The sequence below is a fragment of the Amphiura filiformis genome, chromosome 13, assembly GCF_039555335.1.
Source record: "Amphiura filiformis chromosome 13, Afil_fr2py, whole genome shotgun sequence".
Taxonomy (NCBI): Eukaryota; Metazoa; Echinodermata; class Ophiuroidea; order Amphilepidida; family Amphiuridae; genus Amphiura; species Amphiura filiformis.
In genome coordinates, this window is record NC_092640.1 from 18,140,187 (window position 1) to 18,157,919 (window position 17,733).

At 36.9% G+C, this 17,733-nt stretch overlaps 1 protein-coding gene across 1 annotated transcript in view; it reads left to right on the forward strand.

Moving 5' to 3' along the window:
• The window catches only part of LOC140168070 (zinc finger protein castor homolog 1-like), a 64,765-nt gene that overhangs the window by 31,900 nt on the left and 15,132 nt on the right, over nt 1-17,733 (forward strand). Inside the window, 5 exon segments of the mRNA XM_072191373.1 lie at nt 9,781-10,026; nt 10,595-10,855; nt 11,425-11,466; nt 11,469-12,105; nt 12,688-12,778. Of these exon segments, the coding sequence (XP_072047474.1) occupies nt 9,781-10,026; nt 10,595-10,855; nt 11,425-11,466; nt 11,469-12,105; nt 12,688-12,778 (1,277 nt within the window).

The following is a 17,733-nucleotide window of genomic DNA, read 5'->3' on the forward strand; positions in this document are numbered from 1 at the left end:
ATTAAGGCCCTTACATTTGATTTATCTGGTCTTACATTTAGGAGTGAATCATGCTGAAGCTATTGGGAAGATTGGCAATTTTTATTCACTAAATATTCTATTTATCGCTAAATTCTATGGACAGGGTTGTCATTAAGTGGGAGGGGGCATTTGAGGTCCTTGAGGGTCCTCATGCAGTTCTGAAATAACAGAACAAATTGAAACACCAAAATGCTAGATAGAACAAAAATTTGGTGCAACTTAAAAAAAAAATTGAAAATGAGATATTTGTGACTTTATTTAAATCCCATTGCATTCTACACATGTATTTAGTATAATTTAATTATACAGCCATATTTTCATAATACCCTGAAGAATCTGCATTTTCATCAAAAATAATGCATCTACATCAGGAAATAAAATATGAAATATGGAGCCTAAAAGGTGGCGAAATTGACAAAATATGCTAATCTTGTCAAAATGTCAATTTTCTAGCTCGGTTAGCATTCCCCAGGGTACTGGTACTAATATATTCATTATTATTCATTATTCACAGAAAAAACAGACGTGGTCATTCCAATGGTTATTGATTTGGCATATATCATACGTAAACACGTTTTAATTAGTGGGTATGATGAACAGCTTACTGATCATGTGATCACGACCCCTAATATCGGGCAGGGATTCATTGAGTGAAATTGACCAAAGCCAGCAGATGAAATTTTGAATATACCTGAAAAAATAACTGCAGTTATTATAATACATCTAGTAAAATCATAAGATAAATTGAATTGTAATTGTATAAAAATGAGTTCCTGTAGTAAGACTTTGCAAAGGAAGGAAGTCAGTTGCTGTTTCAGAGATCAGTTTTAAGCAGGGTGGTGCAGGGGTGCAATACAATAGTTTGTCTTAAATAATGCTGCTTGATCAAAAAAGCATGATTTCTAATGTCTTCTTATTCTACCATTCGGGGGGAGGAACATTATTCTGTGTTAGGAATGATGTGGATGTTTTTTGGAGCTGATGGCTTATAATAGGTACAAGGGGGGTTTGGGGACTATGAACTGTCAAAATCAAGGATCTTTTTGGCTTTCTGGTTGGAAATTGCCTAGTGACAAAAATAACAGAAATGAGCAATTTAGAGGTCTTTTAGAGCTCACATGATCAAAATCAAGTGTCTTTCAGCACTCTGTTTTGATAAAATTCAGGGCCTTTCAGAGCTGTGCTGTCCAAAAACAGGGGTACTATATGATCATTTGTGTTAAGTGAGCCCCTCATATGACATTTACTCTTCTAAAAGTTTCATCAGTATCAGGAGAGCAGATTACAGCCCTCCTGCAATATTATCAAAGCTCATCCAAATCAAGAAATCACTCAGCACTTCATTTGTAGTGTCAGCAAAATTGCACCTCATTTCATTGGTCACTAACTTATCCTTCAAGAAACCAACAAAGAAATTGTTATATAGGGAAAACAAATAAAGAATCTTAGGAAAGATGTTAATGTTTGCTTTTCTGTCTGTGTGATGTAGAAATGTACCTTGAGATAATATTGGACTATGTGTGGAGATGAGAGGCTAGCATAGAATTGTACTGGGAGTTTGACCATATCAAAGATCTTTTTAAAGTACTGTTAGTAGTATGTCGTGACATTTTGGTTTGGCCAGCCCTTAGTTAATGTTTGTGTCAGGCTATATCAGCTTCAAAAGTCAGAGCAGCGAAAAGATTTGTTTTCCGTGGAAATTGGAAATGTTAGCTGAATTGGTCGGAAATGTTATCTGAATTGTTCCTGTGGGATGCCAATACTCAACACAAACAATGAATGTATGTCTACACCACCCAGGGTCTGTACCCCCACATCAGCCACCCACACACACTCCAGCTTTGCCTTTTCCTATGATCTTTGATTTTGCTTGTTTGTTAAAATATTTTCCCCTTAATTTACATACAGTTCTTGTCTTTCAAAATGATGACAATGACAATATGTAAAACTATGTAGATGCACTTGAATTATTAATATTATATCAAACCACAATATGGTTAAATCACTACTGTTTTGGAATCCATTTTCAACCTGATTAAAATTTTCATAGCTACAAAGCCAGGCAATCAATTTTCTCATTATAATACATATTTGTCCCCAAAGAATCTCAACACTGCAATAAATTTATAATGTCCGATGTGTATGAATAATTTATTTTGATTCACCCTAGCTATTGGGTTTTTTTTATCATCATGATATTGGTCAGTTAGTGAGTACTTTCATTATTATGATCACCATAAATCACTGTGGAGATTCATTATTGATTCTTCATGATAAGTCATATCCAATTGAGACTGAGTGTACTAATTTGTAGCTGTGTCAAAATTCTATCCAGATGGTTTTGTGAGAGAAAGAGAGGAAAAAATTGAAAGAGGAAAAATATGAAAAAGGGGGAAATGATTTATTACAAAGCTGTGTGTAGTTTCATTGATTAAACGGCAAACTGCGCTGGCAGGTTTTTTCACAGCATATTCCTCAAGTCACTCTTGTCTTACGTCATCAACAGCGTCGCATCCACAGTGACCATGGGGCAATAATTCATGAAAATAATTCATTTGTGGGGAAATTCTGGATCTATTATGGAGATTATTAAAATTTAATAACTTGGAGCCATATCGAGCTGCTAAATTCCATAGTCTATTCGGTTTCTGATTGCATAGTAATTTAGTGAGACAGTCGGTCGGCCCAGGATACCTGCCTAGCTATGCCGGTTCATGCTAGCTAATTTAAAGTGATGTTTGATGAGGTTATCAAATTGTTATATGACAGAATGGACCTTTTTGGGGTAAAATATTCCATTTAGAACATTCCTTTTGGCGATTCATTCAGGATTAGTTTTAAGATAGTACTCTTACTAAGTCTTTTGTGTCTGTTGCTGCTTTGTTATGCTTCTTACTTCTTTTTTCACAATAAATTATTTTATCTGCTTTAAAATTTACCAGTGATATTGACCCAAATGATGAGGCTTCAGTGGTATTGCTATAATTAGCTGCCCAGATGGTACAGTAAATTCAAATTGATGGGTCAAATTTTCTTCTGCAAATGTAGCTATAGGACCTGTGTTTCCAACATCTCAAAGAATCTGTTCCTCTCTGCCCCTCCCTTGTGCCAAAAGCTTACCCCTGCATTTGCTCAGGGAGATGTGTAAGTTTCATTCCAAACTAAAACAGTCCAATGTTGCATGATTTCTGTGCCAAAAATCATGTAAGCTATCTCTCCCTCTTGACTTCTCTTTTTTACTTTTGCTCTCCCAAATTCATCATTTGAACTCTTTTTGGGGGAGGGGGGATGATTTCACAGCCCCTTCCCAAGGCAAGAATCATGCAATGATATTTGAGGGCTGGATGGCATTTTAATGGATAATTGTCACACTGCTGTAATTTTGTCCTATTCAGGTATGGTTTTACATAGGTATGAGTTCAAGTTGAGTTCATATACATCATGTTTAACCCATCACATGCAGGCATATAAGCCCTAAAATAGCATCACTTCTTTATATGACATAATTCAATAACTTCCATTCAACTGTTAATAGCTCAATAAGTGACCTCATGGTGTGGAATATGTACCCAGTGTGTTGAAATGTCAATTTAGGACTGTATAATGTATTGGGGTTCACAGAACTGTGCCATTATGTGTGGATCATTGTCAAGTTCAGACATCACACTAGAAATCTTACAGCAGGCAGCTCGCACTGGCTCACAGGCAAGCACGTGTACGCGTGTGCATGCACACACAGACAAACACTCAATCAGAAATGTCAGAATGAAATTATTTGATTTCAACTTCAGAATGCATTGAAAAAAAGTACCAACATGCTCAGTTTGGGATTGGCAGATCTAAAGTTTGAAAAAGAGATGCCACGATCGACATCTTTGCATTTTGCATGTGGAAGCATTAAGTGTGTCTCCTAGTTGGTAGTGTACCATATATATCAAGAGCAAATTTGCTCCAAATCAGCCATCTGGTTTTCATATTGTAACAATATGTAAAATCAAATTACATTGTATGTTGTTGCACAAAAGAGGACAACATTTCCTGCCGTAGTGATTGCAAGAAAGAGAAATTCTTTCATGGTTGTTAGATGACCAGACTGATACAAAAATTAGCATATCAATTGGTGAAATTTTATTGGGTGCCCTTCCTTCAAATGATTCCACCTCTTCTTTTAAGGATTTGTGCCAAGGCATTTAAGCCAGAGGGGTATCTTTAGGGTGTTCAAAATGGTCAAAAATACCTTATTCTACAAAATCAGGATGTCTACTTCCTATTCACTCCATTATAAAAATCAGAATTTTAGGGTGTCCAAATTGAAAACAGGGTGTCCAAATGACACCTGAACACCCCTCTGGCTCATGCCTTGATTTGTGCCTCCCGCATTCTCTCTAAATATTATATTATTTACTCATTATATATATCACCTTTTCCCCGATAGGAATACATGTAGCTCCATAAGACCTGCTCATGTCAATTCCCACCCACCCACACCAATAAGGAGAAAGAAAGGATGAAGGGAGGAGAGGAGATGAAGAGGAAATAGGATGAAGAGGAGAATGGTTTAGAGGAGAAGGCAGAGGAGAGGGCTGAGGAGAGGAGAAGTGAGGTCACAGCTTTACCTCATTTGTGTATTTTAAGGGATCTGTTTTGAGCGTTTCGACAGTATTTTTTGTGGGACATAGAGCACATCAGACATCGAATTGCATTCTGAATACGAAGAATGTCTTTCTGATATCAAATAATTTTCATTTTTGAAATTCACGATATAATACAAATTTTATGACAAATTATTAAAATTTGATATTTTTCACATTTTTGATATATTACAGTCCTCAAAGTAAATTTTATAAATCTAATGACATATTCTTAAAGTGTATATAGCTGGGAGAAAGTCGACGATCAATTGAAAATTTTGACCTTTCATATTGAAGATATGGATTTTTTCCCCAAAAGACCTCATTTTTTAGTGTTTTGGGGAAAATCCATATCTTCAATCTGAAAAAGGTCACAATTTTCAATCGATCGTCGACTTTTCATCCCACCTACATACACTTTAAATATAAATCATCAGATTTATAAAGTTTACTTGGAGTACTGTTAAATATCAAAAATATCAATTTGTAATCATTTGCCATAAAATGTGTATTACATTGCTAATTTTAAAAAAATCAAAATTATTTGATATCAGAAGGACATTCTTCGTATTCAGAATGCAATTCGATATGTCTGATGTGCTCTAATGTCCCACAATAAATACCGTCCAAACGTTCATACCCCATCCCTTAAGAATGACATGACAGAATATCATGAGAAAGAATTCATGATTTTAACAACAGAAAAGCAGATTTTCTACAAAAGTAATTTGTACTTCCAAATATACAATATTTTCTGAATAGCTGGCCCCACATGGACATCTTCTCCCTCTCCAACAACACATACATATATACACACAACAAGGTTATTGTTTATTTTATTTTCATCGTTATTTCAACAACATCTTCGATGCCAATGTTTAAATTGAAAGGCAAAATCTAATTTCCTAGCCTGGAAAACTATCATCATGTTGTCAATTTGCTCTCATGGCGATTCAAAATTGAGAGAAAAAAGCAGCGTAAAGGGGGAAAATGTTGCGAGAATGTTCACCTCTACAGATTGGCGGAACTGATTTTATGTGCCGAGAAGAAGAATAAACTCCTTGCAAAAGAGATAATGTGGAATAATTTGTACAAATAATGCAAACACCTCGTGAGGTCGTTTTGATAGTTGCCTTGGAGGGTGAACTTTTTATCTTTTCTTACGAGGAATTTAGATATAAAGCTGGATGAATATAATAGATATAGTAAGCTACCAGGAGATTGATAGAAGGAAGAAAATGGCTGTCCCATTTATTATAGTGCCTTATAGGGGAGAGGCTTTTCTTTACATCAAAAAGAAAACTGCTTTCGTAATTCCTTTGCTAATTTTTACATCACCTGTCCCTTTCTCAGCTAACAAAGATAACAGTTTTAAATAAAGAGACTTATGCGTAATGTTCATTTAGCTGGTAGCCAGTTTGTGTGAAATGGCACAGCAAAAATATATTTATGTCAGCAGGGGGTGATTTTTTATTCAACTTGTGAGAAATGGATCATATGTTTGCCCACAAGTATAAGCAAGAATCAAAAGGGTTAGCTGTGAGTAGAATAAGCACGATTTTGGAGTCTTTGAAATACAATTCTTGTTGAAATTAAGCTTTTGTTCATATTTAGGTTGTTGATTTCTTGCTCTTGCTACTATAAGGACCAAAAGATCTATGATGTCCTGTAAATAAACTATATTGCTTGGGGGAGAGGGTCAAAAGTGCAATTATGTTTGTGAAAGTAAAGTATAATTTTATAGATGCAGAAAAAACTTTACTTTCAGGGGTTTTATTACGCCACTGAAAGTCGATTTTGAGTTTCCCGTCACCCGCCCTCCCTTCATTTTCTGACCTTCACTTGAATTCATTATTGTCATTTTCCAAAAAATACCGATAAAAACTGGTTATTTTTGTGGAAAAATCAAAATCAAAACATATTTTTTGCTGTCAACCTTGCAGACTCTTTTTAATATACTTTTGAATCTCATTTGGGCTAAACATCCATCTTCAAGTGAGTGAGCTGGCAAATAACAACACATTTTACATGCGTGTTGGTCATATAATGAAAGGCAGAAAAATAATGAATAATGAAAAAGTTACCTCACTTGTTTTCAGAAATTATGTGACGGGAAACTCAAAATTGACTGTTAGTGGCCTTATTGCTATTGCTTATGTTTGATAAACATATGCAATTTTTATGAAAAAGAGAAAAAAAAATCTCTTTGTTTTTAATTTGTGGTCATTTTCATAAAAAGGGTGTTTCCATCAGACTTTTAGAGAAGAACAATTTCATATAAGTTTGCAAGATTGGTACTGCCAAATTATGGTTTATCACTTGAATTTCTTTTCTTCTTCATTTGGACAAACATATACATACAAACACTTCATAAACCAAATGAAATGATAAAGATACCACATATAAAAATGCATTCACTATTTCTGTGCAGTTAGTGCACTCACACACTATGACCCAACTCCCTGACCAGTTCGTGCTCGCATATTGAGATCCCAGCAGTAAAAATTAAAAAATTTCATCTTTATAAAAGACTCAACATTATTATAGATTTTGTCATAAGGTTTTTTAAGCGGGCTCCATGCATTAACATACGCTGGCTAAATTGTATTAATATTGCCCGAGGATCAATGGTGCTTATGGATTATTTGCACCATACGGGGATGTTTTGACTCAAAATTCCATCAGTGTATTTTTTTCTGAGTGACTGATATGCTTACGGGGCTAAGTGAAGTCCTGCAAAGCTTCTGATGCAACCCATGGCTTTACTGATAATTTTCGAGGGGCTAACTTGGCAATTTTACGTGTCATGAAACCGGCAAAGCCGTGGACGGAAAATATGAGAATTGGATCAAATTAAGCCACTAAGATGGGGCTGTGTGGTTACATATTATAATCTATGATTTAGGTTATTTCAGATCTGCTTATAATTTTTAGAGGCTACCAGAGAAATTTGTGAGAAGAATTGAAAATTGTTTGATATTGAAATAATGAGAAAGAACAGAGATTGAGAGGGAAAAAGGGTATTTTTGGATTAAATTAACAAGATGGTTTTCAGCATCTCTATGATGGCAGACAATTTTCTGGTATGTTGTAAAATATGTCGGAGATGGACAATATGAAAATGGATAAAATTGAGTGAAATATTAATTCTATCATTTTTGACTATAACTACAAGATGACATTTGTGATTTTGCTGGTCAGCGATATCTTTTTTATGAAACTTAAGAAGATTGTCCTGAAATACAATCGAATAGAGCCTGTGGTTCTTATGTTGAAGTCAAAGAAGTATACATATAATATCTTTGTAATCCATTTTACAAGAACCACAACACTTATGAGTGGATCATTTTGGTATTTATGGTTGTGACTTGTTTATTTGTTTGTTTGTTTTTATGGCTTGGCTTACTGTGAATAAGAAATGGAGTTTTTGGAACATTTGATAAAACCCTGTAATGATTCAGTTGGCATATTAGCATGGATGTTATAACACATGTAAGAGAGAATGGTTTTTTTTAGCTTGTAACATGGGACCAAACTGACCCAATATCTTGAAACATGCATGTTTAACATATTTACATTACCTATCACATTAGCAATATTTATACCCTACAAGAATAATTCTTGACAAAACTAATGACCCCTAGTCAGTCGGCTTATAACCGTGCCTTGACAAAGGTAATGTGAATTTTTAAAGTGTTTACTACAAAATACCTTACCGTTGGGGGGAAAATTCACTTAATAGTTAATGTAGCGGAATCATTTATGTAATGCGCCTGCCAACGAGGCTCGTATTACCTGTCCACAATTTGAACTCTGGGGGTGTTTGGGATAAATGTCAATTGACTGAAGTATTTTATACGGGGTCAGATTGGTAGATTCCGATGATGGCTTTGGAAAAAATGCTCGCATATTAAACTTCACTCGAAAATTGACCCAGCATCTTACAAAATTGATCTGAAAGTATTGGAGAAAAAATAGTATTAAGGGTCTGGAATGAGCGTTTTGAGAGTTTCGACAGTATTTTTTGTGGGACATGAGAGCACATCAGACATATTGAATTGCATTCTGAATACGAAGAATGTCTTTCTGATATCAAATATTTTTCATTTTTTGAAATTCACGATATAATTCAAATTTTATGACAAATTATTAAAATTTGATATTTTTCACATTTCTGATATATAACAATCCTCGAAGTAAATTTTATAAATCTAATGACATATTCTTAAAGTGTATGCAGCTTGAGTGATCAATTGAAAATTTTGACCTTTCATATTGAAGATATGGATTTTTCCCCCAAAAGACCTAATTTTTTTTGGTGTTTTGGGAAAAAAATCCATATCTCCAATACGAAAGGTTAAAATTTTCAATTGATCGTCGGCTTTTCATCCCACCTACATACACTTTAAGTATAAATCATCAGATTATAAAGTTTACTTGAGTACTGTTAAATATCAAAATATCAATTTTTAATCATTTGCCATAAAATGTGTATTACATTGCTAATTTCAAAAATCAAAATTATTTGATATCAGAAGGACATTCTTCGTATTCAGAATGCAATTCGATATGTCTGATGTGCTCTAATGTCCCAAAATAAATACTGTCCAAACATTCATACCCCATCCCTTAAGTAGACATTTTCAGTAGAAAATTAAGTAGAAATACTTACTTGGACATATTTTTTATTTGGCATACAAATTAGCCAAAATATACAATCTTTGCAAGGAACCTGTCTGCAGCAATGGGCTATTCCAGTTGAAATCCATACACCCCCTATGGAAGACACAACCTTGAATCTTCCACACGGGGAGTGTGAATTCAAATTGGGTTCCCTGATTGGGCGACTCCATTTGAAATCTACACCCCCTGTGTGGGAGATTAAGGTATATTATGTCTTCCATAGGTGTGTATGGATTTCAACTGGAATAACCAATTTTGAAGCAGACGACACCTAAATGGGTGACTCCATTTGAAATCTACACCCCCTGTATGGGAGATTAAGGTATATGTCTTCCATAGGGGTGTATGAATTTCAGCTGGAATAGCCCATTGCTACTCATCTTATTATATTTTGCTCTTACAAGGTTTAATCTCAAATGTGTATTTCAAATCTGTATCTTTGCAGGAAACATCCTCAAACTAGAAGAAGAAGAACTTACCAAGCAGAAGAAGGAGGCGCTAAAGAGATACAGTAGTCGAGGGCGCCCACCTTTCTCATCCAGCCATGCAAAAGCCATCGCGGCAGCGGCAGCAGCTCAGGCTGAAGCCAACCTCAAGCACTTCGGGACCGAGCACGGGGATGATGATAGAAAGGACAAAGTGGGCATGTTGGATCTAAGAACGGCCCCTCATATGGTGCTATCTTCAGATGGTATGTAGCATTATGCTTGTTATATAATATCACTATTTATAAGCAAAAATGTCCTCATCCTCAATTGCATAGTTCAGTGGCCCTCTTTAAATAATCATAACTCAAAAGTTAACCTCAGGTTGTTAGATATGAGTTTTTATACATGGTACAACTACATTCAGAGGTGATTTCATGAGTGTACTATCATATTGGGGGTAAAGAACTCTGTCCAGGCAGATGAGGTGATCCTTGTGTATGTTTAAAACTTTTCAGCAGTTCTGTAGTAAACAGACAAATAGTCAGTCATTTGGTCAGTCAACTTCAAGCATCACCACATGTTTAAAAGCTGATGAGGGAAAGAGAACAATACGGTGTGGTGGCTGTTAAAAATGTTCTTTGAGTTTAACTTTTTACACGTACGTATGCACCCCCCACACACACACCCCCCCACCCCAGGCTTTTCTTGTGGGGGTGTGGAATTTCTAAAATACAAACTTTTCCCAAGAAAAAAATCCTTGCATGTAAAAAGTGGACTTCACTCCCACAAAAATGGAACTTCAAACTGAGCTTGTTCTGAAACTTCTTTCAGGTAAACACATGATAGAGCTCCCTCACAGTTCCCCAGATGGTCAGCAAGCGCCGATCGCCATCCTACCCTCAGGACAACAGGTCAGCCTGGCCGGTACGAGTAGCGCTGCCGGACCAAGCACCGGTAGTGGACCCAAGACGGTCAAGCAGCTTATCCAGGAACAGTGTGGTGTAGAACTTGGGGAGGGGGGATCGGCAGACAAACCGGGAGATGATCAGAGGTTTTCCAAATATGAGTACTTTATCCAGAAACTAGAAGCAGGTTAGTGGTTAGAGGTAGTGGATATTGACTTCCAATGTAGGCAAATCCCATCAAGCAATGGGCTATTCCATTTAAAATCCACACTACCCCTGTGGAAGATTTTGGAAATATCTTCCACAGGGGGAGTATGAATTTCAAATGGAATGAACACATTAGGCAACTACATGAGTAGCTTTAACAACTCTAACTGCTTTTTCGCATAACTATAGAAAAATGAAGATTTTGTTCTGAAAACATCTGTTTGCATTACAGAGATATATTTTAAGAGCATACATTGCACTAAGTTCTGCATGTCCTACAGTTTCAGTAGAGAACAAAATTGCCTTTTTGATACTTCAAAATGTCTCAAGAGCCACAGAACCAATGAGCTGAGAGTATGATGTTAAAATTCCTTCAAAATTTCTTTTGTAAAATCCTAGTGTTCCTTTGCACACTTACTCTGAATTTTGAGGAAGATCGTTAAACTTTTGGACTTCTTGACGGTAACAAAATGCAGATATCTGTTTTGGTAAGACTTTTCTGGGATGAAGATGGTTAATCCTTCTCCTTTATTTTATTGTCTTTCTCAGGTGAATTCATTTCCAAAGACATGCCCAACCTAAGAGTGTCCAAATCGACAGCTACATTCGCAAACTCAAAGCCGGCCACTCCATAGACAAGGTCATAGGTCGCCGTACCAGCGCCTCGCAGAAGATCCGCGACATCATCAGCTCACAGATCCAAAGAAAGCATGGCAGCGGAGTGCCGGATTCGCCGCAGAAACCAAGCGGGATCATCAACGTGGGCACTATCACGGGATCGAGAAATGGCGGAGATGATGTCAAATTGGAAGATGAGGAGGAGGAGGAGGAAGATGTAAGTGAAGCTGCTCTTGCCGACAAAGGCTTCAGGCGGCTATCAAAGTACACTTCCAAGTACGATTACTTTATAGAGCAACTCCAGAAAGGTGCTGCATCCCTCAAACGGGATCCGGAAGCAATGGCAGCTGCCGCAGCCAATGCAGCTGCAGCCAATGCAGCATTCCACGCAGCAGAAGCGGACAGGGTAAGCGAGGCTAAGGAAGGGGCGACGGCTCAAGATCTTGTCACAGCCGAGTACATCAAATCAGCGTTTGGATTCCCACCGATGAAGGTCAAGGATGAACCGATGACGGTGACAAACGATGGAAACTCGGTGTCGGACAATATGAAAAGGAAAGACAGGAATGGACTACCGGCTGATATGAGTCTATGTAACAAGTACATTGCAAGGTAAAGTAACTACTTAGAATTAGAATTGAAAATTGAAGTGAATTGGAATCTTGGAATCTATCATGATTTTCAGCTAGCTTGACTGATCCAGTATAAAGAGGGCCACATTTTCTGGTAAAAGGACCTGTGTTTGACAAGAACTTATTGACAAGATTTTATCCTAGGGTCTAGTGTTCAAAATAAGCCATATCATAGTGTAATTTGCACCACAAAATTTGCCAGTTGCGATACAACTTTAAAAAGTTTGGTGCAAAATTGCAATACCACAATGTACTGACTTTATGTATTGATAGTCTGAGACTGCACTTCAAATTGCTCTGCGTCAGATGAAATTAGGGTGAGGATTTTGATGGGTGAGGGTCTGTGACTTACACAAAGATTCATGTGAATAGATCTATGCGAACTAAATTTGATTCTTATACTCCATTATAGTAGTGTAAAGCAGCAGTGATTTCTGGGGAATCAATGAACACCTCTAGTCACTGTCAAGAACTAACTATAATGATTCAGACAATAAAGAATTAAAAAAATTTCAACCCATAAAACCCATAACCAAAGTTTTCTCTCAATTTTTGTGTGCAGATATTCTGGTGCTTCTCACTGTGGTCATCTACACTGTGTGTATCAATACAAAGAACACTACCACTGTATTGACGAGGGCTGTAACTTTGCTGTAAGTATACCATGCAAAACCTGGATCATGCCCTAGTCTCCTAAAATTGCAAATGTTAGGACACTAGGCCAGGATTCATTTTATTGCCAGGCCCATACCCAGGATTCATTTTTGTCTCGCCTGATAAGGCAGGAGACTATATAATCACTTTTCCGTATGTATGTGTGTGCGTGTGTGGGGGTGTGTGTGCGTGTGTGTGTGTGTGACAAATTTGATTAAAGTTTTGGTTTTCGCCTATTTTCTCGGAGACTAGGAGTCGCACGTTTCTCAAACTTGGTGGGTGGGTGCATCTTGACCGAGACAAAACCGGTTTGTATTGGTTAGTGGGTCAAGGTCACTGAGGACCTCTAGAGGTCATCTGAGGTCAAATTAGTAAAAACTGTCGTATGGGCATGAAACTTGGTAGGTACAGTCAACATTTCAAGCCAAATTTTTTGAAGGTCATTTCAAGGTCACCAGGGGTCATCTGAGGTCAAATTAGTAAAAACTGTCGGATGGGCATGAAACTTGGTGGGTACAGTCAACATTTAAAGCCAAATTTTTGGAAGGTCATTTCGGGGTCACCAGGGGTCATCTGAGGTCAAATTAGTAAAAACTATCGGATGGGCATGAAACTTGGTGGGTACAGTCAACATTTAAAGCCAAATTTTTGGAAGGTCATTTCGGGGTCACCCGGGGTCATCTGAGGTCAAATTACTAAAAACTGTCATATGTGCATGAAACTTGGTGGCCATAGCCACTTTTTAGACTCAAACTTTGTGAATGTCCTTTCAGATTCACCAGGGTCATCTGAGGTCAAATTAGTAAAAACTGTCGATGGACATGAAACTGGGTGGGTACAGTCAACATTTAAAGCCAAATTTTTGGAAGATCATTTCGAGGCCACCAGGGGTCATCTGAGGTCAAATTAGTAAAAACTGTCGTGTGGGTATGAAACTTAGTGGATACAGTCAACATTTAGAGCCAAAGTTTTGGAAGGTCATTTCAGGGTCACCATCAGCCAGATAATCGTGCCTAGCCGATAACCGCCAAATTCATTTACCTCTACCAAAAGTAATCACAAAAGCAGGCGGTTGCGAAAGCAGGCGAGACTCGTGGTTCGAGAACCGCCTTGTTCAATATTTGGTTGCGTTTAAAAAAAGTAGAATTCAACTCTTCCGAAGAGGACTTTGTGGGTCTTTTTTTTTCAAATTTTATTCTAGGAAGTGGACTCTTATGTGAATTTTTCTTACCAATTTGGACCTTTTGGGGCACAGTTTTGGATCATTTGTAGTCAGATATTTACTTTCTCCAATCACCACATTGTTTCTTATTATGATTACAACTTATAAACCAAATCGGAGAAGATGTGTGGAAGCGATTACAACTTACAAACCAACATGCGCTTCCACAGTGCCCTCTTGGACCAGAATTACACTTTTCCTTTAATTATGTTGCATTTTATACCATACTAGATTTCGCGGTTCTCGGGTTGGGCGATTCTCGTGATAGGCCTATCTCTAATTACCCAACACCCATTACCCATATACCTACAAACCCTGTAGCCGTGAACCGTCCATGTTCTTTTTTGTCCTCCTTTCTTTTTCCTTTCCGTATTATCATGTCCACTGGTCTCTGGGACGTAAGTATGTGGCTCTGCGTCGTTTGCGCGCGCGATGGCGTAGTGCGAATTACACACGCGACGCGCGGACAGACGGACAAACTCTCTATCATTAGTATTATGATGTAGGATATTTTCTCTAGTCATCATCATTTTATTTCACCAGACATGCAGATTTTTTGTCAGCAAGATTTACCTGTGATAAAATGGGGTAATGGTTATGACAGCTGGTTCATCTAAATTGTCATGTATAGGACTGGAAACTCAATCAAACGACCAAGACTATATCATATTTAAAGAGGATGGTCAGACTATTAATCTCCTCCCCACATTTTCTCCATCAAATTGGATGGTATCAGTGGAATGCCCATTTGGTCTCAGTGACCCTGTGAAATGTTACGGCTGACCTGGGGTAGATGTTTTGTTTGGACTTTGAAAGCCAAAATGTGTCTATAATGGGTTAATAGGCCTATTATTCACACATTCAAATGCACATTATTGGCTCTCATATCAAAATAGAATTGAATTGATAATGCATGCATGATAACAGTCTATGAAAAATCCATAGGTGGCGAGATTGAATCAAGGTCATTTGACTTGGGTGGAAATAGCATGTCATGAAATAGGACCATCATCATCATATAATACTGTGGAAACATCAATTTTCATCACTAAATTGGGAGTGAAGATGACATTTTGGTATAATTTTGGGAAACCATTTGCTTATTTTATCTAGGGGACCACCGCAGAATTCATCCCTACTTCAGGACCAGAATCTTGCTCCTCCCTACAACATTTTTACATCACCCTCCCCATTAAAACAATGTTTTACTGCACATTTTGTAGTTATTTCATGCTTAAACTTTAAAGCACTGTAATGTGGTAATACATTTGAGGGGGTAGTTGAAGCTGTGATAGCTACCGACAAACAGTTGACAATTTCTGCATTCTGTTATACACAAGTCATGTAAAATATGACACCTGGCAGCTATTGCAGATTGGAAATTGTTGCACTAAACCCTTGATTTATTTGAAGGCAGTGGCGGTGCCAGGAAATTTTTTTGGGGGGGCATTAGGGGGCAAAGTGAATTTCAGGGGGGAAATCAACACATTTTGCACAAAATTACCGCAAAAAGTGGAAATTTTTCGTAATTTGGGTTTTTTCTGGGGGGGGGGGAAAGTTCTGCCCCCCCTGGTGCCGCCAATGTTTGAAGGAAGCACTTTTGTTGCAGAATGAAGAAACTTATTTTATCCATGGAGTGCAAATCGTTCATAAAAATTCTGTTTTCTTTAACCCCATTGGAAAATTTGAGGGGGAAAATTGAGCAACTTTATTATCACTACTGACACCCCAACCCTTATCTCTCAATCCTTACCCTATTCCTAAACTCTTAGGGTGGCAACAGTGCTAATTAACTTTAGCCAAACAAGTTTTTTTTTAATGATTAAGTTCCAAAATAAAATAATTATAGTTCCTGGACAAGAGAATTTCAAGTACCAAGTTATGAAATATTAAAGGGATGGTAAATTCACATGTTTTTAAAATTCCATTCATGTGCATTACTTACTGGAAGTAATTTTAAAACAAAAGCTCCCTAAAAGTTGCCGAGTCATGCCCATTTTAATAAATATCGAAAATGACATTATAAATTTTGACAAGTCATGTGGTGGTAATGAATGTGAAACAATAATCTGACTATCCATCAAGAATATTTGCATGCCAATTGATCTGATGCCACATTAGATAACTGATATGGTCAGAAATGACAGCTTTTTTGACAAGTCATGCATAATTATAACAAATTTACGATGAATGAAGGATTGTTTTTTTGTTTCCGTACCAAGGTATGGGTTGTTTTAACAAGGATTTGATGTGTACATACAGGATATCTTGCATTGTCTTCAGGGTTGCCAAAAAATTTCAGCCCGAATCGTGGGTCAAATAATCGAAAAGTGACCCAATTTTTCTCTTTACTATTGGTTTCTATGGGACAGGAAACTATTGGAAGTCGCGGGAGGCAATGTTGAAAAGTAGTCCAATTTTTTTCTTTAAACCATTGGTATCTATGGGACAGGAAATTGTCATAACTCACAGGGAAAATCTTCAAAAGTTACCAATTTGGGCTACCAAATTGCGGGTTTGGCAACCCTGATTGTCTTACCCAGGGCAGGCTCTCTTGTATATTGAGCTATTCCAGTTGAAATCCATATACCCCCTGAGGAACACAGGTCCTTAATCTTTCACACAGGGAGTGTGAATTTCAAATAGGGTTACCTGAATGGGTGACTCCATTTGAAATCTACGGTCATGTCTCTCATAGGGGTGTATGGATTTTAACTGGAATAGCCCATTCTGGACCACCAATAAATACTGCAGTAGCTGTGAGAATGATTTCCTGCTTCCTTGCAGGAAATTACTGATATTGGGTGAAAGAAAATCAAATATTGGTCACTTTGGAACACTTTTTTGTTATATTGGTGTGAAATTGGGATAACGATTTTAGACTTTCACCTAGTCCAACAAGTACTACCTGCCCTTTCTCTTAGATTACTCTATAGAGCACCAAAGAGAAATCTGGAACTGCACAAGGAGAGAAGGCAGTTAATTTTACCAATTCAACTTTCAGGCATGAATATTTCTGCGTTTCAGCTGATTTCAGCATTTTTTGTTTTTAAAAACATGGTTTTCAGTGTTTCAAGACCAGTTTTCCTGCCTGAACTTTATTTGGAATCATTGCTTGATAAAACATTTGTAAACATCTCTCTGATCTTGTTGGAGTAGCTTGTACTTCTAACAAAATTAATACAACTTGATTTTGTCAAGAATTTTTATTCCAAAATATATAAAAAAGACCTTGTTATGCTATAGGGCCCCTTACAAGCTGATCAAATAATAATTTTCATTAACTTTAATAAATAAGTTTCAAAGGTTTCAAAGGTTTATTGTGTTACAATGTTTTTAATGCCTAGTTTTAAATGCCTTTTGCAATTAAATGTTAAACTTCTCCTTTAAACCTAATAAAATGAAAATTGATCGTTCCTGCATTTTAGGAACCAATATAGAAATATGGGGATGATAAATAAACAGACCTGAAACTTACAAAGTTGAGTAGCTGATATATTATTACTAAATCCGGTACAAATTGGGCATTTTACTCTAGATCAATGTCCTTGTTTACTTGTTTCCTTCATGTTGTCAGTGGTAGCAAAAGGAACATTAAACTTGAAAAAAGATTAATGTTGCCTTCCTGTTAACTTCTAGTTTCCTTATAAAATATTCATGTATTTGGTACTTCTCAGTTTATTGTGAAATACATTTGTATATTAGGTACTTTTCAGGTATTGTGAAATAGGG